The 25,953-nt window shown below is 38.4% G+C and overlaps 1 protein-coding gene across 1 annotated transcript; it reads right to left on the reverse strand.

Annotated features, from left to right (window-relative positions):
* On the reverse strand, positions 1-25,707 carry PON2 (paraoxonase 2). The gene is made up of 9 exons (XM_037508129.2): positions 25,550-25,707; positions 17,966-18,036; positions 12,500-12,555; positions 7,700-7,865; positions 7,039-7,165; positions 5,240-5,440; positions 2,106-2,187; positions 1,252-1,380; positions 1-627 (listed from the first exon to the last, which is right to left on the reverse strand). Exons 1-9 carry the CDS (start codon positions 25,621-25,623, stop codon positions 469-471), a joined length of 1,065 nt encoding a protein of 354 aa, XP_037364026.1. The 5' UTR covers positions 25,624-25,707; the 3' UTR covers positions 1-468.
* Between the last annotated feature and the right edge of the window lie 246 nt (positions 25,708-25,953).

Raw genomic sequence — 25,953 nt, forward strand, 5'->3', positions numbered from 1 at the left:
GGATTCTAATTAAATCTTTAATATAACTCCAAGTCTTTCATAGTAAACAAGAATCTGAGTATAACATATCAAAACATGTTATATGTGTCAGTAGTTCTGAGCATTCACAGTGGTCACACTGTTGGAGCTGAGGTCACTCACATTTTAAGGAAATACAACCTACTCTGTTTCAGTGGAGCTCATGTGGCATGTGGTAGGCAGAGGGGAGACTTATTTGTGCCAAGTGTATTTACTCTATGGAAAGCAGCTTTTGTCTCTCCCTTTTGCTTAGCATTAATAAAAATAATTTTCCTTTTATGATAAAAGTGCTACAAGAATTGAAGGGGACTTTCCTTACTGAAATAAAATTAACTATACATGCCATATATTTCTAGGTCAACTTTGTTGGTTAAACTCCCTCTGAATTAGTAATTCATAGAAAATTAATTGTTAAGAGTAGTCACCACATTTGCATACCAGAAGTATAATTCAGAGTTCACAGTACAGGGCTCTGTGGTATAAAGTGCCTATGAGCAGTTTCCTATTAAATACTGAGGCCACAGAGCTTCCCTGGAGAACAGATCCGTTGTTGACATAAACTGTAGTCACTGTAGGCTTCTCAGATAGAATATTCTGGATGCGGAGAACCTATTCAGAAGATACAAAAGGTTAATATGGAACCACCATACATCACGTCACTAAATGGCCAATAATCCCTGTCTTCCACAATGCCACAATGATTAAGAGAACATGCTGCTGAAAATACCAGTTACCAATCTTCATAATGTTTAAATTAATGTGCTTTCTTCAATCTTCAAAGAAACTACTTTCTTAAACCATCTAGTTACTGCAAGCCAACACAGGATTTAGTATTATTATAGTAATTGAACATTAATAGAAATACTTCCACACAAATGTGCCTACTTGCACACTATGTTAGCATGAGTAAGTCATGTCATGTGGTGAGCTGACAAAAAGCCAGGTATTTTAAAAAATTGCCAGTATACCACACAAGGAGGGCACGTGTCTTTATAAAATGCCTTTTGTCTAGTTTGCACCATAATTTAATACATCAAAGGATTACCTTTCTATAAGTATTTGAACAATGTCAAATTCTGCCAATTATTGACTTAGAGCTATACAAAACCGCTACATAAGTTTGTTGTGTTATTGGTTAAAAGGACTAAGGAAACCATCCCTAGGACAGTTCTCCATATTTTTAGTTCAAAAGGACTTGAATAATTAAGGTTGAAAGACTAAAAATATAAAAACCTCTGATGAGGGAGGATTGTTCGGGTCATAAATGAAGAGCTTCTGGCCATTAGGATGACAGCCTACCAAGATGTCCCCCGAGGAAAGATCAATAGATAAATTATCCACCAGTGTATCCAACTTGAGTACCTTCCAAATGAAAAAATGTCAATACTAAATGACATGAGAAACTTGATTAAAAAATTTAGACCAAACCTTTCCTGCCTCTATACATACATCTCCCTGCTTCCACTCCTTTCACACCAGTTTTGCTTAAAATCAATTTAATAAACTGGTTTAAAGCCACTTTTAATCTTCCCTAAAATTAAGGAAGTTAGGGTGATAATCATTCTCTCCAAAAAATGAATTCCTTTTCCCTTAAAAGATGCACAATGATCAGTTAGCTCAAGGAACTCATTCAAAGCAAAATAGGAAATTCTTAATCAATCTAAAATATGTGTTGTCAAGCAGGAAGAAAATAATAATGGTGTGGAACCCAATTTCTACCTTCATTTATTATTGAAAGAGCTGACAACGTGCATAAATCTTCATTTCAGAATTCATCTAATAGTCTTTTCAATTGTGAAAATTCTTATTGGAATTCATCGGGTGCCATCAGTACTTCATGGAATGGGCTCTAAATCTGATGCAAATATCACTCCCATCCACTATCGCATGTCATCATAGACTCGTGACTGCAGGGAATAGGAGACTTCGCCAGTTATAGAGAGGTAATATTTAAAAACGCAAACAGCAACACTGGCATCCACCACGTTCTGTTCTAAATAAGTAATTGTTATAATACTGTAGAATTACATAATTTCAATTATAATAAATTAATATCTATTTTACATATATGCAAATAAATATTTTACCTTCAGTTGAGTTAAATTCATACTAGGGTGTTTTTCCAAAACGTGAATTTCATGAGCGAGTATATCAGCAACATAGATGTACCTTTGCAGAAAGGACATACTGGTTAGAAATTCATGCCAATACAAAGCTTCATTAACACAGTATGGAAGAATAAGTCTTAATAACCTGCCAAGAAGTTAATCAATGATGGGCCCACAAGGAAAGCTTGAGAAAGGTCAATTTTTATTTAAAAAGTAAGCTTTCAAAATCAATTTAGTGTTGCTACAAGAATCACAGAATTGTGATTTTTTTGAAAGGTTAGTAAGGAAAAATAACATAGGACAAAAATTTGAATATAAAGTCTGTGGTATCTACCAATAAAAAGATAATAAAACAAAAGTGTGGCTTCATAAAAATTTCACAATATAATTGTGCCTTCATTTAAATTTCATAATATAATTTGATATTTCTAGGCATCATATACATGTATAAATATAGAATATTCAAAAATATTGAATATTAAAATACTCAATAAAATTTATTAACAATAAAATATTAACATGTCAAGAATTTTAAGAGATAAGTATTCAGAACAATCTGTCTACAGCCTAAAGGGGGTAAATTAATGGACTACTTAGGGTAATTTTACACATTGAATTGACTATTCCATAGCAACTGCCCTGTTGAGCAACCACCATATGTAAATCCATGAACTCAGTATTAGGCATTTAAAAACATGAAGAAGACACAGCCTATCTCTGAAAAGCTTATAGTGTACTTGATTTGTACACACCTAAGACATCATGATTATTACCAAAAGAAGTATTTTCTGTCTAGAAACCGAAGAAACATCTAACTCCTGCGAACACAGAAGGGCAATAAAGGGGTATCTGCAGTGGATAGAGAAATAGAGGCTAGAGTTGAGGACGAAAGAACAAAGACTTTTCAGGGAGAACGAAACATACGAGCAAAGGCAGAGGAACAAGAATGAGAGAGGCAAAGATATAAAACAATAAACTGTATATCTAAAACATGGCAACAGGGGCCTCCCCGGTGGCGCAGCAGTTGAGCGCTGGGTTGCGAAGCTGCCCGCAGCCTCTGCAGCACCAGTTCGATCCCCGGCTGCTCCTAGGCCACAGGAGGAGGGTCCCACATGGCGTGCAGACTTCCCCTGCCAGCCGCTGCTCCCTTCAGCAGTATACTTTGGTCCTTCTGCCTGCTCTGCTCCCTGCTCTGATTCTGGTGAATTCTCTTACCCTCCCGCGATTCTGACTGTGCCCAGTGCTTGTATAAATAAATAAATAAATGTCTTTATAAATAAATAAATAAATAAATAAATAAAGCATGGCAACAGTACAAAAAGGAGGTTAGACTAGTCATTAGTCTGCCTTGATGAGCAATTGACTTCCACTGAAGTTTTAGATTTACCAAGTGGCAAAGTAACAAATAGTTAAACTAATAATGAGCACTTGCTTTGCACCTGGCAGTTCTAAGCACGAGTCAGAAATGAAAACAGAACTCCCTGTTATAGCAACCCTTAACGTAAAGTGAAATAAAGTAAAATAGCAGTGCAAAACCTGAATGTGAACTGAAAATGAGTTGTAAGAAAGTCTAATATTTTGGGCCTCCCCTGGTGGCGCAGGCGGTTGAGCGCCACGATGTGAAGCTGTCCGCAGCCTCTGCAGCACCAGTTTGATCCCAGCCAGCCGGCAAGGGTCCCACATGGTGGGGCAAAGCTCTCCTGTCTCGCCTGCTGCTCCCCTCAGCAGTGTATTTCATCAATCTGCCTGTTCTGTTCCCCGCTCTGTCTCTAGTGAATCCTTTCACCCTCCAGCGCATTTAGCCTGTACCCCGGTTCTTGTATAAACAAACAAACAAACAAACAAATAAATAAATAAGAATGTCTAATATTTTGAGAGGATGAGAACCTCAACAAGGAAGGGAGCAATGGAAAGAGGATGAGAGTGGGGAAGGAGGCGCAGGTAGAATCAACATAACTTGCTCACTGGGTGGAGGGAATGCGAGAAGCCAAAGTTGAATCCCCTTTTATTATTATGTATTTTTAACTTAGATGGTTGAAAAGTTTGACTCTTGTAATACAAAGACTAAAGTTGGGGAGAAAAACAGATTTGGCAGGAAAGGTTGGGTTGAGTCAGTTATTTACAAATGAAATGATGCCACATTTCTTTTCTGTAATCAACAAGAAAAAAAAGAAATTATATCAAGAAAATAAAGACACTTCTCAGTCAAGAAATGCCAAATTTATTTCATGTTATGTTTGTTCTTGTTTAAAATTATCAGTGCGCTAAGGTATGGAGGGAATGGGTATGGTTGGACATATAAAAACACGTTGTTTTGGACAGCAATCTGGTAATATCTATGAAAGTTAACATGTAAAGGGATCATTCTTTGAGTAGGCTGGCTTTGAGGAGTATGTTCCATGGAAACACCTTAAGGAATGTGCAAAGAGGAAGGGACCACATCTGGCCAGTGCCAGGCTGGCATTTGAAACCAGGTCTGTGAAGCTCCCAGAACTAAAGATTTAACCATTATGTTGTAATGCTCCCTCTGTTGTTCTTTAAAAGAAATACTTGGATAAGTTTTAGTGGTCAATAAGAAATACAAAACGGTTTTTCTACAGAAAAATACTCTACATATTTGTCAACAGAGAATTGATTAGTTCAGGGTCATCCTGATACTGGAATGATGTAATAATATGCAGCCAATAAAACAATGATGTATTTAAGGGAAACACCTGTCTGAGGTAGATCCAATTCCATTTTATAAAATTAGATTCTAATTATAAAATTAGATTCTAAACTGATAAACAACAAAATTTAGATATTATATGTAAATATATTTACATATATCAACAGATATATAGTACATTATAATAAGTAAATATTACATATTGAATGGTATGTTGATAAATGTAATATGCAATATATATCATGTCAGGTATGTGTTGTGTATATATCCACATATATATAGTCATATATATATGTGGATATATTTTTTGATATTTGTAATATTACAAATATCAAAAAAAAATCAAGTAAGCTATTTGCACATCCAGGAAAAAAAAGCAAAGTGAGGAATTTGACTCAGCACCACTACTTAGGAGAAATGAAGATATTTCTAGAAGATGTCATACTTTTTATCAGGTGAAATATTGATCCCATTTGCTGAATCAAATCCTTCTGCTACCACTTTAACTTCATTTGGACTGTAGTAAACAACATTTGTCCAATGTAAGTTCAAGTATGTTTCCAAATACTTTAAGAAAGGATCAGAGAAATAGTGGTCATTGGTGGCATAGAAATGTGTCGGTCCAACAGCTACGATATCATTCACACTGAAAAAGAAAAATAACAGGTGAGAGGAAATAAAAGCCAGTTGGTCTCCATACTAGAGATTGAAACCTGAAGGTTTACACTATATGCACTTTAAATATTTTTGGAGGTTTCCCAGGAAAATGCTCAGCTAAAATCACTTGGCTATCGTCATATGCAATCTACTTATAATACCATTTGTCAGAGTACAAATTTTTATGGGACTGTGTAATTTGAAGACAGGTCATTTAGCAATTAAGCCAGAATTATTTTAAAAGAAGCCAACAGGGTATGCTTTTTGACAGCAAGGAATGTAAGATTTAACAATATGTAAGGACAAAGCTGTCCATAGGGTAAAGCTGGAAAGAGCATTATTGGCCGGTTAGCTGGTTGGGCCATCAGTAACATTTCCTTTGCTTCCATTTATTCAGTGCTGGATTTTCCTGAATTCCTTTCCTTGTTATTAGTCATCCTAATGTTGACTGTTCAATTTCTACCTGACTCACAGAGTCGACCTGTCAAGAATGAACAGGTACTCAATAAACACTTGCGGAGAGATGGATGATGAAATTGCTGTAGTATAGTGCTTCAGGTGAGAGATTTATATGCTAAAAACAATTACATTTTTAAAACCAGTTAGGCCAAGGGTGTTATTAAATTTAAATTATCCTATGCAAAAATTTCTGAAAGAGCCACTTTTTCCTGTGTTAAATGAGAAACAGGCTATAGAGAAGATGGACCCCCTCTTTTTTAAAAGCCCCATAATGCAGAGGCTGACTGGACAGTATTTATGCTTCTATTATGAAGTGCATTTTTAAAAGAATGGTTGGAAGTTGCATGCTTAATCCCCAGATAGGGAAGTATAAATTAAAAGTATTCATCAAATTCAACTTAAACAGTAAGCTAATACAAGCCGAGCAGGTTACACATGATGATCCTCTTTTAGCCACATTATCAACCACCTGTCAACTGACTATATATGATCTTAAAGTTGTAGTGCCCCACTTGCAATCTGAATTTATCCAATTCTGTAGCTCCTAATATTAGCCCACCGCTACCACTAACCTGTGAAAGCTCTATGTATTAAGTCCCACACAAAGCATACAAACTCCATCTAGATTTTCTTCTTTGTCAGGACAGGTAGTATTTGGGTGATGAGTCATCTGAGATGCAGGGTGACAAGGGAAAAAATAGTGAGGCTCTCTTCTATTCCCAAGATGATCCTGAAGACTATCTACCCTTTAGGCCAGCATATTTTACCATCTCTCAAGAGAATATCCACAGAACACAGATTATTATAATGAGTGACACTATTTCCCTGCTCTACAAGTTCTTTCTCTCTCTCTCTCCCTCTCTCTCTCTCTCTCTGCCTTCACCTCCTATTACTTTCTTCTCCACTCATGTTATTTTCACCATATTGGCTTCCTTAATGTTCTGCAAGCAAATGGAGCACATGCTTAACTCAGGAATGGTATATACAATGTTTCCTCTTCTACGTGTGAATGAGTGTGTGTGTGTGTGTGTGTGTGTATTTTTGTTCTTCTAAGAGATAAGGGGAATACCATGGGGAATACTTAAATATGCCAGAGAGAATTAGAGAATCAACAAATAGAGTAAGTACCTTGGAAGAAGTTCATGTTTGATTGTTTTCAGATGCAAAAGAGAATTTTCTTCTTCATCAAATTTAAAAATTTCCACTGTATTCTTGAATTCTGGGTGGTTTACAACAAAGAGATAAACTGTGTCATCTAAAAAATTGAAAGAACAGAGTTAATTTACAAGATGTAACCATAGGACCTCTGGGCAGACACTGACATTTAAATACCACGGGCAAGGAAAGGTTGAATGTATAACCTGTTAGACGACCTAACAGATCATTCTTCTTCTCGTCTTTCGCATCACTGTCTGCTGTTATTTCTGATCACTGGTCCCCTGACCTTTAGGAAAGAGTGTTTTTCCACTCCATATACAGAATTCATGAATAATTTGTTTACAGTTTAATTCTGAAATATGGCTCTTTTTCAATGTAATTATCATAGATATATGAAAAGGTTATGAAATCTAAACATTCTTTCAGGTGTGAACTGCTAGAGATTTTTAAATGTGCCATAATGCACGGCTAGATGAAGAATCAAATTTTCAATTTATTTGCATGACAAATACAGAAATAATTCATGAGTTAATTGTACTTTTCTTACTATAAATATGATCCAAATCTCTTTTCCACAGCCATTTGCAAACCATTATAAGTTTTTTAATATTGGTTGCTTCTTAGTTCTTACCGCTGTCTATGAAAGTGCTGATGCCATGTGGATTAAATGAAGCCAAATTAAACCCACGGCTGATTCTTAATTCAAGTGCCCTTGGGTTTTCTTCTTTTAGATCCATCATTAGTATTCCTCCAGGCTTATCTGGTGCAAAGCTGTGAAGTCCTGGACATTTTAGACCCTTTTTAAAACAAAGAAAAAGTTAAATACATGAGGTTAAGTGTTATTATGGACTAAAGTGGGAACTATAAATAAATTATGATAGAGGTGGTAGCATAAATCTACAAACACTGAAAAAACAGAGGAATCAATACAAAAATTAATCATTGGAAGCTGGGAAGCTAAAAGATTAACAATAACTGATTTTTTGAGTTGAGGCAGAAGACCAGGGCTTTAGTCTGTTCCAAGGATAACCAGAAAGCTGGTAGATTAGGATTTAGCAGCAGAGTTGAGGGTGGGGATAAGTGGAAGTCTAGATACTGACTGTTCACACCCAAGTCTGCACTTGCACTTGCTTCTACAAAGCCAGGTGTCTCGGTGAATGCAATCCAGTCAAGACACACCTTCTTTCTCATACCCTATATCCAATCCACCAGCAAATCCCTGACTTTTTTTTAAAGATTGATTTATTTTATGCATACAAGAACTGGGGTACAGGCCAGAGGTGTTTGGGGTGAGAGGATTCACCAGAGACAGAGTGGGGAAACAGAACAGGCAGATGTACTGAAATACACTGCTGAGGGGAGCCTGCTGTGCCATGTGGCCCTGCTGCTTCCTGGCTGGGGTTCGAACTCATGCTGTAGTGGTTGGGGACAACTTCACAGGTTGCGTCTTAACCCCTTGCACCACCAGGGAGGCCCAGCAAATCCCTGATTTTATTTGAAAAATACAACTCTTCATAAAGATGTGAACATTTTTCAACACTTCCTCCATTATGACTGTGGCCTTCCTATTCCTGTCCTTAAAGCCCGGCAGAAGTCTAACCTCACATTAGCATCCAAATTATGTGAGATTATGTCACACCTCTGAGAAAAAGTCTCATCTAATTCAGATTAAAAATGGAAATTCTTACTCCAGCCTAAAAGCTCTCTATTGACCTATCCTCACCTCCTTTACCCTCCTAACCCCAACTCCCCATCTCTGCCTTCATCCCCTTAACTCTGATCATCTAGTCTTTTCTCTTTTAAATCTCTCGAAATCGTATTGTATTCAAATTTACTAATATTGGAAAAAAATTCTTCTCCACTCTCGTTGTTTTGGCCATACTGGCTTCCTTAATGTTCTGCAAGCAAACCAAGCACATGCTTAGCTATGTACATTGTTCCCTCTGCTTAGGAACACTCTCTCCCAGAGGCTCCTTCCTTCGCTTTCTTTATACCTATGCCAAATGTCACTTACTGTCATTTCACATATATACATTTTACACACATATAAATAGCTGTATGATTCCAGCCTCACACAGTTGCCACTCTCCTTAATTTAATCTTTATTAAAGTGCAGTTACCATTTATACATATTCATGCTCTCCCCACTGAAACAGGACTTTCTCTCACTTGCTCACTGTTAGATCCCTGAGCCTGGATTAGTGCCTGGCATGTCATTTGTCCTTGTCCCACTGCCCTGAAGCCTGTTTACATATTGGCTTATTTGGGAAGGCATACCTGTTCTTGTGCCAATATGATACTTGTTATACTTACATTACTGTGGCTTTATTTACTTATATTAATATAGTATTAATGCAATCTGTATGTATGGAAATCTATATGGCAAGCCCCCATATCCCACACTTCATTGCCTTACCTTTACAAAATGGTCTTAAATATTTCTGTTCACTTATTTTTCTGCATAAGTTTTGAAAATTAAGCTGATGTTCTGAATAGAACCCTATGCCTTTTGTTAATATTATTTTTACATTTTCTATTTGCATTGTCCTCGTGCACGGGAAAGTCATGAAGTTTTATAGGTTCATTTTGAATCCAGTCATTGCACTGAGCACTTTTATTAGGTCTAATGGTCTGTTAGTTGGATCTGTTGCATTGTTTACAAAAAAAGTAGTCACACTGTTCAAAAATAATGGCAGTTTTTTCTCTCCTTTATACCTCATATTTCCCTTTCCTGTTTTGTTTTTTTTTTTTTTTGGATATTAAGAACTCTAGTAGATTACTGACAGTTACAGTGTTGTTGGGTAATTTCTTCCTCTAAACATTAATGGGTAGGCAGCTAATGTTTCCCCACTGAGATGATGTTTGCTGTAGGTTTCTGGGAAGTTTCCTTCTATTTCTACTTTTCTTGGCGATTTGACTCAAGAATGAGTGTTGAATTTTAATTAGTCCTTTTCAGCCCTTACTCTGATTATATAGTCTTTTCTCTTAAATCTCTCAAAATTGTATTTTATTCAAATTTACTAATATGGAAAAAAAAAGTTTCACTTTATGTACTCCTGGACATAGTAGAAAGACTCTCCAGTTAAAAAAAAAAAAACTATTTAAAATTGCATAACTTCAAGACTGGCAGGCCTAATAAGTAGAATAAACTGGAATTATGCTGTTTCTACATGCTACATGCCACTTTAGCATCAATAATCTCTCTTGTTTATCAATGTCCCATAAACAATAGCATGATTTCAATGTAAATGAAGCTTTACCAGTGATAGAATATTTAATAAATTTTTTTTTTCTGGGTTGGATTTTTATTATTTAACATTTTTCATGGCAATTATTAAACAATGTATAAAAACAAATGCCCTGGAGCCTCCCCTGGTGGCACAGTGGTTGAGCGCTGGGCTGCGAGGCTGCCCGCAGCCTCTGCAGTGCGGGTTCCGGTTCCCGGTTCATTCCCCGGCTGCCGGCAAGGGTCCCACAAAAAAAAAAATAAATAAATAAATAAAAAATAAAAACAAATGCCCTGGGGAACAATGGGTGAAGGCTGGAGGTGCAGGGGTGAAAATACTCACCGAAGGACAGAACAGGCAGATTTATTAAAATATACTGCTAAGAAACAACATGCGAGACAGGGGAAGTCTGCTGCAATTTATAGTTATTTCAATACTCCCTGTCATTTCAATCTGTTTTTCATCCTTCTTCTTCTAAATCTTATTTCATTTTTATCTGAAAGTACACCTACCTAAATTTTACCATCTTCACTATTTTTACGTGTGCAGTTCAGTAGTGAAAGTATGTTCTCACTGTTAGGTAAGTCTTTTTTAAAATTCTCTGTCCTTCAGTTCCTCATTAAGTGTGATGTTAGTTTGGAGGTAACCCTCAAACTCAGAACTGTGGAACAGGATGGTTTACCTGGGATAATATGCTAGGGAAAAGAACAAAGAACTGCCTCCACGGATGAGTTACTCATTTATAAAGCCTGGAAAACAGTAGAGACAATGCCAAGTAAATTAAAAGTGGCAGTAGATTAGGAATGTTTCTAAATTTGCATCAAAACCACAAAAGGCATATAATCAAGGAAGATTAATAAAAATAAAGCAGAAGAAAACCTGTTGACGTGGCTATCAGATCACTGTGATTGTGCTAAGACCCTCAACTACAAAGGCTGTAGATTTATGCAGTAGGAGAGGTCACTCCTCCTAATTCGGATTTATTCTATAGGAAGAAACATCTTGAAATAGGTGAGTTCTGGATCACATGAATCTCTGAGGACACCTCCTTTAGGGGGGAAAAAAAAGCAACTGCCTTTTACTTTACTTAGGATTCTTACATTGCTAGATCTGAATAACTGACTCATAGTCCTAGTGTATTTTTCCTAAGCCTACAAGACTTACTTGCAAGCTGGCTCTTCTAAACAAATCCAGAGTCCCACTAGAAATATCATTTTACTTATTCTGTGTAGGAAATTAAATAAAACTTTTCTTTAAAACTGTATTCTTAAAATTTACTACAAATGCAGTGTTTCTGCTAAGGACCATGGTACTTCTTTTTTCTCTCAGGGGTAACAACCCATTGCTCAGTTTAATTTTTATGTAAAAATCATCAGGAACCTGAGGAGTGTTTGAACCCTCATTCTCATCTAGGCCAAGTTCTCTCACTTTTTCTTACAAATCTAACAACTATTTTATTAGTGTTGCAACTTTCTTCTAAAGCATCTTCAAGTTTTTTACATCCCTCTGAAGTCTCAGAGCCTGAAAATAACAGATGATGAGAGGCAACAGAATAAATTCAAAGTTGGCCACTTCCTCAAGAAAAACTAATCCTGTGTAGTGGTTACTAAGGACCGTACCTCCACCCAAGCCATAGAAGTAGAGTGGTCAGAGTCTTCATATGCCACTAAGATAGTTTGGGAGCGGCCAGCATTTTAAAGGTCTTTCTATTATATGCCCAGAAAGGTTATTATTTTTCAGTTTATAAGAAGGCAAAAGTGAAGAATATCAATAAACTCAGTTGATGATGTTCTACTAAAGATAATCAAGTCAGGGGAAAAAAAAAGAAAAAAGCATTGGCCTTGGTCTGGGAAATTAAGCATTAGAAAGAAAGGAGGTTGCTGTATTTAAAATGTGTAATGTAATGTCACATATCCACAATAATGCCCAAAAACCTCCTTTTTAATAACCAGTCTTTAAGACAAAGATAGCATTATTTTAGTGCAATGCAGTGGGGAGATGAACAATAAATCAATTAGCAAGGACTTCTCATCTCTACATTTAGATAAGCTTGAGGAAATTCTCCAAGATCCTGTTTGACCTGCCTCTTTTTTTTCCCAGAACATTTTTTTGATAGTGAAAAAATATAAAAACAAGGCTTCTCAGGCCTCATCAAATACTCTTGTATATCTTCTACTGAGATCAGAGTGGAAGGAAATACTTACCACACTAAAGAAAGCCAAACCATTGGGAAGTATATCAATATCGTCAGATCCAGCTTCTGTAAGTTTAAGAAATAGATAAACATCATGTTCAAGTTGGGTTATTTCTTAGAGCATAACTAGGATTTTGTGTTCTCAGTATCTGTATTTTTAGGAATGGTTCCAATTCTTTTCCAAGGAACCACTCTCTCTAATAAATGTCAGTCTAATCCTCTTCCTACAGTACACTTCTGACTTTAAATGTTAGATATTTTATGTTTACTCCTATCAAAGTCAAGTAATCACCACATTTCTAACTATAATGCAGGAAAAGTTGACATCTGTACACCGTTATGATAAACATCCAGATGTCTGTACAAAAGTAATTGACATCAGGGGAATTATTACTTTCAGAATGAAGGACTCACAGTCATTTAACCATGCAAATATCCTTGTCCCCTTTCTGTGCTTTCAATCTGAAGCAAACAGACATTTCTCTCATTAATAGATAAAACACCTGGGATTCCATATTCCCTCCTTAAAAACAGTGCCTGCTTGTTTTCATAAGCAAAGAAAGCTTTCCATTTAATCTTTAAATTTAGACTTTAAATTACAGGAAAAACTAGCAAAAGAAAATTAATGAAAAATACCATGCATCTAAGCCAGTTGAAGCTTCTAACGCTTGTCTCTGAGCAGGCTACAATTACTATTGATTGTTTATTGATTGTCTGCAGTACACTCCACACAGCACAGCAAATAATTAGACATAAGACCTTCCCAGTGGTCTTACTGTGTAAATTCCGCAGACAGATAATAGACCGAAACACAAGAAGAGAGGAATAAAAATGGCTTAGATTAAGCCAAATCATGACACATTCTTTAAGTCCACAAATCCAATCTTCCCCTTGAAGGCCTCTCCAAAGGATTTCGCCAAGATTATTTCTAGGTTGTCAAAAACAAACAGCATCTATCTAGCCATTTTGGTTTTGATTCATGAGTTTGCATTTAGCCAGTTGTCGCCATGTTGCTGGCTCTCAAATAGTGGAAAAAAACAAAAGAAGATAAAAATGCCAAGAATTCACTTCATAAAGATAACCCAACTGTGTGTCAGAAACAATATATATGTCTATAATTTTAAACATGGCATTGAGGGGGATTTCTTAACCAGGGGACTGTAGATCCTTAAGGAGCAACAAATGGTTTCAAAAAGTCTATAAACCCTCCAAAATTCTATGCAATGTAAAATGTCTTCTGCATGTATAGATGAGAATTCTTCTATGCAAAGGCTTCTTGGTACCTAGTAGATTCCCCAAAATAGTCATGTGATACTCCCCCTCCCCCACAAATGGTAAGAACCACTAGGCTCTAGTCCCATGGTATTCTCAGCTAGTAGTGAGCAGGATCAGGAAGATTCTATACCCCCCAAGAATCAGGAAGATTCTTGAAAGAAAAGAACAGTGTTCTTTCTAAAAGATATTTTCATTTAAAGCACAGTGTAACTTCTTTCTGTTTGATCCTATTGCCAAATTCCAATTAAAAACTGTCTTATCTCTAGTTTTCTTTAGAATGTTTTCCAGAGCCACTCCTCCATTGTCACTTCAATAGCCATTAATACCACAGGCTTTTAACATCTCATATAACTTCTTTAGTGGGATTGTTGCAAGAGTAGTCAGAACTGGAGGAATTTTTTCACTGTAATTTTTCACTGTAATTTTTTCACTGTTACAGTAACACCACCACACATCCATTTAGTGTGTACCAAGTATCAGGCTCATTGCAAGTTCTTTACATACACTATTTCATATCATTGTCATAACCTTGAGTAGAAACATTATCTCTTACTTTATAGTTGAGAATACAGAAACTTGGACAGGTTAAGCTAGTTGCTCAAGGTTACAAATGGAGAAGCTGGGACTCAAATCTTTTTGTTCTGATTTAAAAGTACATAGAAAAATACACCTAGCATTGAATGTATTTTCTCTGTTCTAACCATCCCCTCTAAAGACACTTCACTTTGTAAATTCAATTACAGTCGTCAATTCAATATTTGTTCCCTCCCCTCCAGTTTTGGCTTCCATATTCCCTCTCACCAAGATCTCCACCAATTCATATTCTCTTCTTTAAAACCTATTTTAAAACCCCCTTTCTCTGGAAAGTCTTCTAGCTTAGCACATCTGATTTTAATCCCTTCTTATTCCTTTAGCAATTATCTGTGGCAGAGACAGCCAGCTGCTCCCTGGTGCCCATACTTCTCTCCTTCCTTTTCAACTATAGGTACATGGCAACATAGCTACAGACATTTCCTACCCTATCTTGCTGACAGATGGGGCCATTTGTCTAAATACAGGTCAATGGGATGTGAGAATACAAGATGAATGCTACTACTAGATAAAATAAAAATAATATCCATGTAATTTCTTTTCTACTCCTTTCTGCTGGGAAAAGGCAACACCTGGAGCTGTAGTTATCTTTCCCAAGATGAAAGTAAGATGTTGAAGATTGTTGTGGTGCTTCATCCGTTGAATGATCAAGAGAGGGTAGTCATCTAATCACCTTAGGATATTTGCTTATCTTTGGACTAATACATAAGAGAAAACAAATTTTTCTCTTCTCTAAGGTAACTGACCCTAACTTTACAACAGCAAATCAGCACTTGTCATGCCAATAGGGTACGTAACGTAGCCTACTACTTCCACGTTTTTGTTCACTAATCAGTTGTGTATGTTAATCACTCTGCAAGAAGACACTTTACTGGAAAGAGAACTTGTCAAAGTTACTTAATCTCTCTGAGCCTTTGGACCTTATTTATAATAAAAAGAAAGAAGACATATATGTCTATATGTCTCAAGAGAGTGCTTTTTCTGTTTTCCTTTTCATAGGTAGACTGTGAAATGCTTGATGAAAAGGGCTACAAATCTTAATGCTTTTTTAAAAATCTCCTGAGCACTAGTTTTTGTAAAAGGCCTTGCCAAGTGTATAAAACCATTATTTAATTTAAGAGAGACAATCCATTCAAAAGTTTGTTTCAGTTCATCAGGACTCTGAATGCCAGCATTTTCGAGGACATTTAGAACTGGTTTTAAACTTTTAAGCCTCAAATAGAGTTAATTACTCTTGTCATTACAATTTTTATTATGTAGATGTGGATATTATGCCAAATCTTGAGTATGTAAAAGCTTAGTTTCTGTCTATAAGATAAATCAGAAAGGGATACAAAGCATGGAACTTATTTTCTGCCCCATTAAAGGCACATATCTTGTGATATGTGGTAGATAATTATTTATTAAAACAGACAGAGAGGAGATAGGATATCTGTAAAGCATGCAAGAGTTACGAAAAGTTCATTTCCAGTGATTGTAAAGGGAATGTAGTATTGCTGTGTGTGTGTGTGTGTGCACGCGCTCAGGTATGCATGTGCATGTGCTCATGTAAGGGGAGGGGAGGCTGGGGTTGGAAGGGAAAGAAGTGGTCTTACCTCTTGGAGGAGTTAGCTGTCTTCAAGTGCATGTCTACTAGTGTTTCCATACTGGAAACTGTAAAAAGAGAACTTCTCTACCCTTGCCACCTTTCCTAAGGAATTGTTTTCACCAACATGGGAACGTATGTCCTTATAATCAAAGAGCACAGGACAAGCAACTATTGTTAAAAACATAAAACCACAAGTTATTATTATGCCTCACTAACATAGCATTTAACAAATGTTCATATAGTATGTGTTAGCCACAGAGCAAAAGCAAAAAAGAAGCACAATTCTAATTAGATCTAAAAATGTATCCCAAATGTGCTTCTAATCATTCATCGTCTCCGCTCTGTTGCCTTCTGAAGTGCCTCAGAGGCATTAAACACTTCACAAGAGGGGCTATAGGTGACATAGTTCCTCATTCTTTCCAATGCCAGACAGCAGCTCACACACATCACAACATAAAGGTCACAAACACAGACAGACGCCTGTTCAGAATACAAATGTTGAGCTTGTTTTTCTCTAAGAAGCCCCCCATCCTAGGGAGCTGTAACAGCAATACACTTGGCAGTTTGTCCTGTAATAAGTCTGGCTATGCCCTATTGTCTATTCTGAGATTTGAATTCATAAAAGGTAGGCTGCACAGGCCAAGGGATGGTTAGCAACTTGACAATTACTAACCCAGCAGCTAAAGTAACCTTAGAGATCACTGACACAACCTTCCGACCTTGAACAGCACCCCATACAGATACCATCTGGCTTTTGCTTAGTGACCCATGCTGAAGAGACTCTTCGCGATTATAGTCAGAAGGCAGGATGCAGGGGCCTGAGAGTCTTGGCACTCCAGATCACTTTAGTTCTAGAAAGATCTGACATACATCTGGTCAATCTAGTATTTGAGACGGTTGGTATCTTCCTAAGTGTTTGGAAAAGTGAAACAAAGTAGAGAAGCCTCAGGAAAAAGAAATCAAGGAGTTTAAGGAGGTAGAACTGGGGAAAAGTACAGAAGTAGCAGTGGGGGAAACAGAGTGGTGAGTCACAGATCCAGAAAGAAACTTTAACTAGAAAAGGTTATTCTGAAAATAGTTCCATGAAAGTGAAGCCTTCTTGGGTGTGAGCCAAAGAAGTGACACACCTATTTTTGCTACAAGAGCATTGTTTGGAGTGAATATGTTTCTAAATATGTGGTAAGAGTTCTATTAGTTCTGCCAACTCAAGGGCAATTTATAAATGAGGATCAAAACTTTAAACACACATGGTAATGAAACAACAATCCCATTGTTAAGGATTTATCGGACAGATCAGTACAAGAGTTACATGTACAGTGGGGCTCACTCATTTGTTTGTAGCTGGCAAAAAAATGCAATCACCCAGATGTTAATTGAGAGGAAACTGGTTAAGTCAATCATGGTACATGCAAATATTAAAAAGATTAAGGTAAATCTACATGTGTTGATGTGAAAGCTATTCACCCTGTGATAGAATAAAACAGACCACAGGATATACTAAGACCCCATTTGTGGTATGTATGTATGTATATGCTTATATTTGTTTGCATTTGCACTGACAATATCTGGAAGAATAAAAAAGAAACTTTTTCTTTGGGTTATTTCTTTGAGGAGGGGGAATGGAAAGTTTGTGGAGAGATTTTTATTTTCCATTTTATAACTTACCTTTCTTCTGACAACTTCATTAGCTGACCACTAGGCCCAAGGAACAAAGACTACAATGGTCATAATGAAAAAGAATACAAACTTTACCAAAATAGTTCATAAGAGCCAGTAAGCAAGCAAAATATCAAACAGTAAACACAAGATTATACGAACAATAAATTGCAGTGAGAGTAAGAGAGATTAAGAAATACAGGAGATGCACGAGATAAAAGGAGAATGACCAAAGAGGCTTTCATTGACCTAATATGATTTATCTGCTGAAGAGCAGTAATTGCATGCCAAAGTACTGTTAATGAGCTTTTTAGCGGTGGTGGCCAAATAATGGAATGAGTACAACAAGCATTTTCTCATACTTACCGATTCCTTTAATCAGGTGGCAGTTTGGAAGGTCTACGGATTCTACTTCTCTGGAGGCTTTAAGTCGATTTCTGTTTTTAAAAAAAAAAATCTATCTGTTTATGTATTCCCTGCTTTGTAGCAGAAAGGGTTTAAATAGGCTTACAGAAATACATAAAGCACAGCATAAATCTCAAGCATGTAATAGAAAAGATAGAAAAATCAAAGCAGGAACATAAAATAGCACCAGAAATGAAGTTAAAACAAAAATGCATATCACAAAGTTCTATCCTTGGACATGGATCATATAAGAAAGCCAATAACTCAACAAATAAAACATCTTGGCATTCCTATACAAATAAAAACATGGCACCAGGTCACATATCTCCCAGCTCTGGTGTTAGGGGAAAAGCTCCAGATGTGGAGCCAGGAGCTCTGTCTTCCTTCCATGGGCCTGAAATGCTGAAAAACATTCATAGCCTCTACAAGATCCAACAGCTATTGAAAGGAGGTGAAGAGAAAATGACATTGTTTGGGGCCCGGTGCACAGGAGACACTCTGTAAACAGTTATTAAGAAATAAAAAACAGGAGAACGTCTCATCCCCATCACAAAATTGACTAGGGTGAAAGGGTTGGAGAGCACCAACTACTTTTTAGCAAAGCTACTTGCTGTTGTTTTGGTATAATCAAAGTGAAGGAATAATGAGAAAATGCTGAACTCTAACGAGCTATCTTCCCCTTTCCTTTCCACTCTAGTGTAAAGGCAGAACCATCAGTTCCCTACTCATTATTGGACTTTCACATTTCTATTAGCTAACCTCACTCCTTGTCTTACTTGCTACTTTCCATTGCAGAGGTGGGCAAGTCAAATATTTGCTTTCCCAGCCTCCTTTGTGTAAGGGATAATTAAGACCCAGATTTTGGGATATTTTTGCTCCTGATAAAAAGGGCAACATAGGATCTTCCTGGTGGCGCAAGGGGTTAAGCATAGCACTGTGAAGCTATCTGCAGCCTCTGCAGTGTGGGTTCAATCCCCAGCCAGGGAGCTACCCACATGGCACAGCAAACCTCTCCTGTCTCGCCTGCTGCTCCCCTCAGCAGTGTACTTCGATCAGTCTGCCTGTTCTGTTCCCCGTTCTGTCTCTGGTGAGTCCTCTCACCACCCCCTCCCCACTGCACCTCTGGCCTGTTCCCCACTTCTTGCATACACAAATAAATAAATCTTTTTTTTTAAAAAAAGGGCAACATAGGAAGAGAGCTAACTGGTATCATTCCTTTCCTCTCCTTTTCAATTTGACCATACATGCTCAGAACAACAGTGACCATTCAGTATCATTAACACAATAAACTTGAGGAAATAAAGCCAATAGGGAAGGATCAAAGAACAAAAATTTAAGAACCCAGTTCCTTGATGTGATCACTGACTCAATGGATGACTCACGTACACAGTTTTTAATCATGTGAGAAAAACAAATCTCTATTTGCATAAGCTACCATTAATTTCATATATAACTTGCAGCTATTTTTTTTAAAGATTTATTTATTTATTTATACAAGCACTGGGTACAGTCAGAAGTGCGGGAGGGTGAGAGGATTCACCAGAGCCATAGCGGGGAGCAGAACAAGGAAACACATTGCTGAGGGGAGCTGCGGGCGGCAGGAGAGGTCTCCTGCGCCATGTGGGACTCTCGCCAGTGGCCAGGGATCGAACCAGCGTTGCAGAGGCTGAGGGCAGCGTCGCAACCCAGCACTCAACTGTTGCGCCACTGGGGAGGCCCTAAAAGCATTCTTTACTATGAATAGATTAAAGAAGTTTGGGGACTGGGGCCTCCCAGGTAGTGCAGGTGGTTGAGCGCAGCGCCGTGAAGCTGTCCACAGCCTCTGCAGTGCCGGTTAGATTCCTGGCCAGCCAGGGAGCTACCCACATGGCACAGCAAACCTCTCCTGTCTCGCCTGCTGCTCCCCTCAGCAGTGCTTTCCATCCATCTGCCTGTTCTGCTCCAGGCTCTGTCTCTCACCCTCCCATGGCTCTGGCCTGTACCCCAGCTGTTGTATAAATAGAAATAAATCTTTTTTTTTTTAAAAAAAAAAGAAGTTTGGGGACTATATGAAAGCTATGCAAATCTTTGGACTAATAGATCAACATGCTTAAATACATACCAAAAGAAAAGATAAAAGGTACAAACACAATGTCTATGCCATGTCTATGAATGTTATAGATCAGAGATGACATGGCTGAGTCACTCTGCTATCATGCAGACATCACTGAACAATCATACATAGCACTTTCCTTTTAACAGAAAGCCAGCCTCAAATACTGTTCCAGGCAGCCACTATCTGTTAATTAAAATGGATACTCAAGAGAAAAGCTATTTGCCTTCCTTGTTCAAGGTTCCTTTTGTCTGTCTCACTTACCTGTACTTTTCCATTACAATATGGTTATTTTCCTTTTAATTACTAGTGTATATTAAGTATGACACGGGAAAGAGAATACACCACCTTCTTTCAACTAGCCTGTAATCACATATGCTATAGGGTTCTTAACCTGGGGCTCGGTGACCTTAAGGAATCCATGGGTAAATTCAGGAATCCATGAACTTGGATTAAAACCTCCAATTGAAGTTGAGCATTTCCACTGATAATGAATGTGAGCAACAAACCACGGAAAATGCTACTAGCACAGACTTCCTGTTACTACTCGCCACTGTTACAGCAATTACACTGTTAGATCACACTGCAGTTGTTGTGGATGTCTCAAAATACTAGTTACACTCAGTGCTACTTGAAAATACCTACTGTTGCTTAACTACTTCTAGATCTATTTAAGGCTTTAATGTTACTTTATCATACATTAGATTTTTAAAAGTTTTCTTTTTAAAGATTGATTTATTTATACAAGAACCGGGGTACAGGCCAGAGGTGCGGGAGGGTGAGAGGATTCACCAGAGACAGAGCGGGGAACAGAACAGGCAGACTGTTGAAATACACTGTTGGTGAGACACCAACTGTCTCACTCGGGTGAGACAGGGGAGGTCTGCTGTGCCATGTGGGACCCTTGCCTGCCTACAGGCCGGGATCAAACCACCACTGCAAAGGCTGTGAACAGCTTCACAGTGCGGTGCTCAACTGCCTGCGCCACCAGGGGAGGCCCCAGATTTTTAAAAGTTTGAGAATAGTATTTAATCATTTGAATTAGTATTAACTGCTATTTGTTTGGTAATTTTATGTATTTTATTTTATATCTTTAAAAACAGAATACTGAGACAGACATTCAAGGCTTCACCAGACTGCCAAAGAATCTACTGCAAAAAATCTAAGAACCCCTGCTTGAATGTCATTATCAGAGATAACTTTCACTGAGTATTTACTATGTGCCTGGCATTGTTTTGGCACTTTACACAAATGCACTCATTTCTCATAGATCCACTATAGCGCAAGTAATTTTATTATCCCCATCATATAAATTAAGACACTGAGGCACAGAAAGGTGAAATAGAAAGTCAAGGTCTAGGGTAAATAGTGAAGTTAGGAAATTAATTCATGCTATCTGGCCACAAAGCATGAAGCTTTAGCCAACAGTCATTACCATGATATCAATCTCTATTTCTTTAGCTGAGGAAACAGCATTACCCATCTAGAGTGAAATGAGACCAGGGCCAATAGCTACAATCTCACATCATCTGTGACAGCAGAAAGGTTTCACCAGGCTATGGTGCCAACATGCCTTCAGCATGTTACTGCCTCCACTACCAGGCATTGTTTTGCATCATATCTCACCCTTTGCCTTTATGAACCATAGATGGAGCTTTATCGTTTACATACAGACTTAAATGTAGACAAAACAGGGCCTTATCCTATATATACAGGCCATGAAACCCCCTTGGAATTAACCCTTTGGGCCCTTGTAATGCTTGCACGCAAAGTAACTAAGAATTTATGCTTCGGCATGTAAAGCTGGGAAAATCTGCTCCAAAGGTAGAGAAAGTACAGGATTGCAGAAGAACTAAGGCAAACTAAACTATATTTGGAATCAGAAGATCTGGGTTGAGTACAGGTTGAGCACTTATTATTTGCTGAAATAACTAGTTAACCCTAGTTTCATGTATCATGTAGAAAGGAAGATATATATGAAGACTGAATGAATGCATAAATGCAAAATGTTGTTTCTCTTCAAACTACAGTAAATGTTACATTTTGGCTTAACATAAAGAACTTCTGACACTTTGACTTGGTGGCCAGTACACAGAGTCACACAGTAAATGAAAATGTGGATTGGTAGTTTTGTTTGTTTTGTTTTTTTAAAAAAAGCTGCCCCCTTTAGAAGCTTACTGGACAGCTTTTTGGTGGAGCTGTCATAAAGTTGCTGGGTCAAATCAAAAAGTTTAGATGCTTGTTTTGGGGTTCCTGCCCACATATAGGTCTCTGATACAATCAAGTTTCATGATTCATTCATAGGTGTGTACATTGAGACAGGGAGCAACTGCTCTGAAGATATTTGCATAGTTGACTGTCTCCTTTATTTCTCAAGAAGGGAGGGTGGAAAAGTTGTGTATGCTAGAAGACAATTACAGATCAGAGTAAACAGACAGACAATTCTAATTCCATTTATGCATCTGGGACACACTTATAGTAAAAAGTTCTTCATGGTTTATCTAAAATTCAAGTTGTGCATCCTGAAGGAGAAATTACTTGAGTGTCAAAGTATTATCTCTAAAAATAGAATAATAAAATAGCAGATACCAGATAAGATAAAAAAAAAAAAGGGGGGGAGAAAGCAAAGAAAAGAAAAAAACCTTGATTTTTTTAAAGATTTTTTTCCTTTTTGGGGGGGGTGGGAACCTGCTGCCTTTTGAAATAAGGCCTAAGGGTCTGAAAGGAGACATACTATCACCTGACTGCACCAATCTCTAAACAGCAGGCGAATGACATTCTGTGATCACAGGGTTGCCAGATAATATACAGGATCCCAGTTAAATTTGAATTTTAATTAGATAATGAATAATGTTTCAATATTGCATGGAATATGCTTATACTAAAAATTGATTCCTTGTTTATCTAAAATTCAAATTTAACTAGGTGTCCTGCATTTTACTTGCAAAATACAGCTATCTATCAACCCTCTCAACATTATCACATCAGCTGAGATGGGCTTCAACTATAGTTACCACCTATAAAGTCTTTGCTCAATAAAGTTTATTATCATCAGATCTTTATAAAGAAAAGTTGCATCAAATTATAAATGTATTATCAGGTGTATTCTGTGTCAATAAGTTTTATTTACTTTTTTCTAGATTTAAAACTATGACATTTACAATTCTAAGAGACGTAAATTTAAAACCTTCAGATTATAAGAGAAAAAAATGGTCTGTCAATTGAGAAAAATTTAATTTGTGGAAACACAGATGATTTGAACATTAGGGGAAACTTAATGAACCTGTGAATTTTAGTGGTCTTGCCTTTGAAACTGAGAGCTGGACAGCTCATACAAAAATCATCTAACTCAAGAATGCCCTGCCAAGTTGGATGGGCATTTATATAATATGAGAATTAGATCTGACATGTCCATTTTCTGCCAATAAACAATCCTCTCCCACCTCTAAACCTCCCACAACCCCACCACCCTCTGTTTCTCTCCCTTACGTCCCTTTGGTCCCTTTGTCAGCACCCAAGGCTACAGCTGCATGACAATCAAGCAGGAAACTGTAGCATCACCTTTCATTTCCCTTTATCCCTGGGGTTCCAGAGTATGGGCCATATATATTTTTTTTTTAAGATTTATTTATTTATACAAGTACTGGGTACAGTCAGAAGCGCGGGAGGGTGAGAGAATTCACCAGAGCCAGAACAGGGAGCAGAACAGGCAGAAGGACCAAAGTACACTGCTGAGGGGAGCAGCAGGCGGCAGGAGAGGTTTGCGCGCCATGTGGGACCCTCCCCCAGCAGCCGGGGATCAAACCGGTGCTGCAGAGGCTGCAGGCAGCTTCTCAACCCAGTGCTCAACCCCTGCGCCACCGGGGAGGCCCATAGAGTGTGGGCCATATTATTCTCTCCAGACAACCTCAGTTCTATTCACTCTATCTTCTAGTACTTCTCAATCCTAATTGCATATTAAAATCATCAGAAGAAATTTTTTTAAAGAAAAAAATACCCATGTCTGAGCCCCACCCAGACCAGCAGATTCAGATTCTCTGGCGAGGGCAACCCACACATCAGTTCTCCAAGAAATCCTAATGTGCAGCCAGGGTTGAGAGATACTGCTCTACCTCTACCCATTCTTCTAGGTTCACCTCTACAGAGCTTAACTGGTTACACTTTACAGCATAACAATTGATTTTGCTTTATATGGTTAAACATTAGGTTCCTGTTTCTGAAAACGCACACTACCTCTATAATTCCCCTTCGCCTATCAAAGCAGGCCCTAATTTTTCAATTTACATTTAACCATCTCAAAAACTTCCCCCACCCTTAGTATTTTCATCCCTTAACTTTCTGCTCCCCTCAAATTTGGCTACTGCTAATCTCCAAACTTCCCCCACCAAAGGGTATATATATATATATATATATATATATATATATATACCCTTTGATCACACTGCACTCCGCATCTGAGATGATCACTTTCATCCCAGATGTGTTTTCTCCATCCTTCAAGGCCTGTGTCAAATGTCTTTCCCTCCTTCTCGAACTCCACATTTAGGGGATTAATCTTTCTCCTCAAGCCTTGAAGGGATTGGATTGGATTGTACTGAACATCCTAATTTATGTGCTTGTTTTATTCCTCTCCTCTCCTTGTAGTAGGGTAAATTTCTTATGGGTAAGCACTATGCCTTACTCTATGACAGGAGCCTTGGAAAGTCACCTTCTATAGTAGCTGCTCAACATTTCTGGCATCCTTTTGCATGAGGTTTATAAAATTTGAGTTCATAATTTAGAAACTATTCTGCCCACTGCCTTTTTTTTCATTATAACTAAAATGTGAGAGGACTCGGCTGTACCATTTAGTATTCCGCCTTTCAGGTTCCAGAGTAAAAAAGGAAGTGATGTAAGAATAGTGGTTGAGTATCTTTGATCTACCGCGCAAAAATGAGAGAACTGTAGTTTCTCAAACCATGCAGCGGAGGGAGGGATGGAGAATAATTCTGTAAAAGACACAGGTTGGTTTGGGCAACAAAAAGAAACAGCACCAGTGATCTGAAATAAATCCTTATAGTTAAAGTTTCAATGCATGAGAAATAGTTTTGTTTTCAAGTTAAACCACTAGGGTCTTCCTTGAGAAGTTGCCAAAGCGCTTGTTCCTCAACCTAGATAGCAAAGAGCTTTGTAAGCTGCCAAGGCTCATAGGCTCTCTACAAAGTCTCGCGATTCAGCTCAAACTGTGTTGGCGTTTTGCTAGAAGCTGGGGATGGGGATAAAAGTCCTCAACCAGATGGCACACAGTCCAGGCGCTTTACGAATCCCTCCGTGGCCTGTGCGCGCTCCCGCAGCCTGCGGCCCCCGGAGCCCGAGGGCTCACGCCAGGGAGGCGCGCAGAAATGGGCGTCCCTGGAGCCGGGCGCCGGGCCAGGTTGCGCGCCAATGTCTCAGTGCGAGAGGGCCCCACCTACCTGAGCGCCAGAAGCCTCTCGCCCAGGAGCGCCAGCGCAATCCCCAGCAAACTCAGTGTCACCAGCCGTCCCATGATGCGCCAGCCAGAGCTGCCTCGCTCGGGCCTAGCCGGGAAGGGCTGTGGGCGGCGCCCGCTGCCAGGCTCGGACTCTCAGGGGCCGCGCTCCGCCCCGTCCGAGGCCTAGGCCGGTTCGTGCCCTGGGCCGCGGCGGCTCCGCCCTTGGCCCAAGGCCTGCCTTTGTCATCACAAACCTGCTTCCGAGACACCTTCTCCAGGCCCGGAACAGTTCCCACACCCCAGTTTAGGCTAAGGCCTTGAAACTTTGAATCGCTTCCCCTCCTTTTCCAAACAACTCCACAAAGAGCCTTAAGCAGGCGGGTCTGCATACCTTTCATTTCCCTA

This window comes from Talpa occidentalis, unplaced genomic scaffold (assembly GCF_014898055.3).
Source record: "Talpa occidentalis isolate TD23 unplaced genomic scaffold, MPIMG_talOcc4v2.1, whole genome shotgun sequence".
Classification (NCBI taxonomy): domain Eukaryota; kingdom Metazoa; phylum Chordata; class Mammalia; order Eulipotyphla; family Talpidae; genus Talpa; species Talpa occidentalis.

What these genes read in the sequence shown, in the direction of transcription:
- PON2 (XM_037508129.2), bottom strand. Translation starts at nt 25,623, where the DNA reads ATGGGACGGCTGGTGACACTGAGTTTGCTGGGGATTGCGCTGGCGCTC. An exon ending in GTTTGGCTTTCTTTAGTGTG is followed by an intron (nt 7,866 to 12,499) that starts GTAAGTATTTCC and finishes TGTTTTAAAAAG; the next exon opens with GGTCTAAAATGTCCAGGACT. An exon ending in TGAATTTAACTCAACTGAAG is followed by an intron (nt 1,381 to 2,105) that starts GTAAAATATTTA and finishes TTCATTTGGAAG; the next exon opens with GTACTCAAGTTGGATACACT.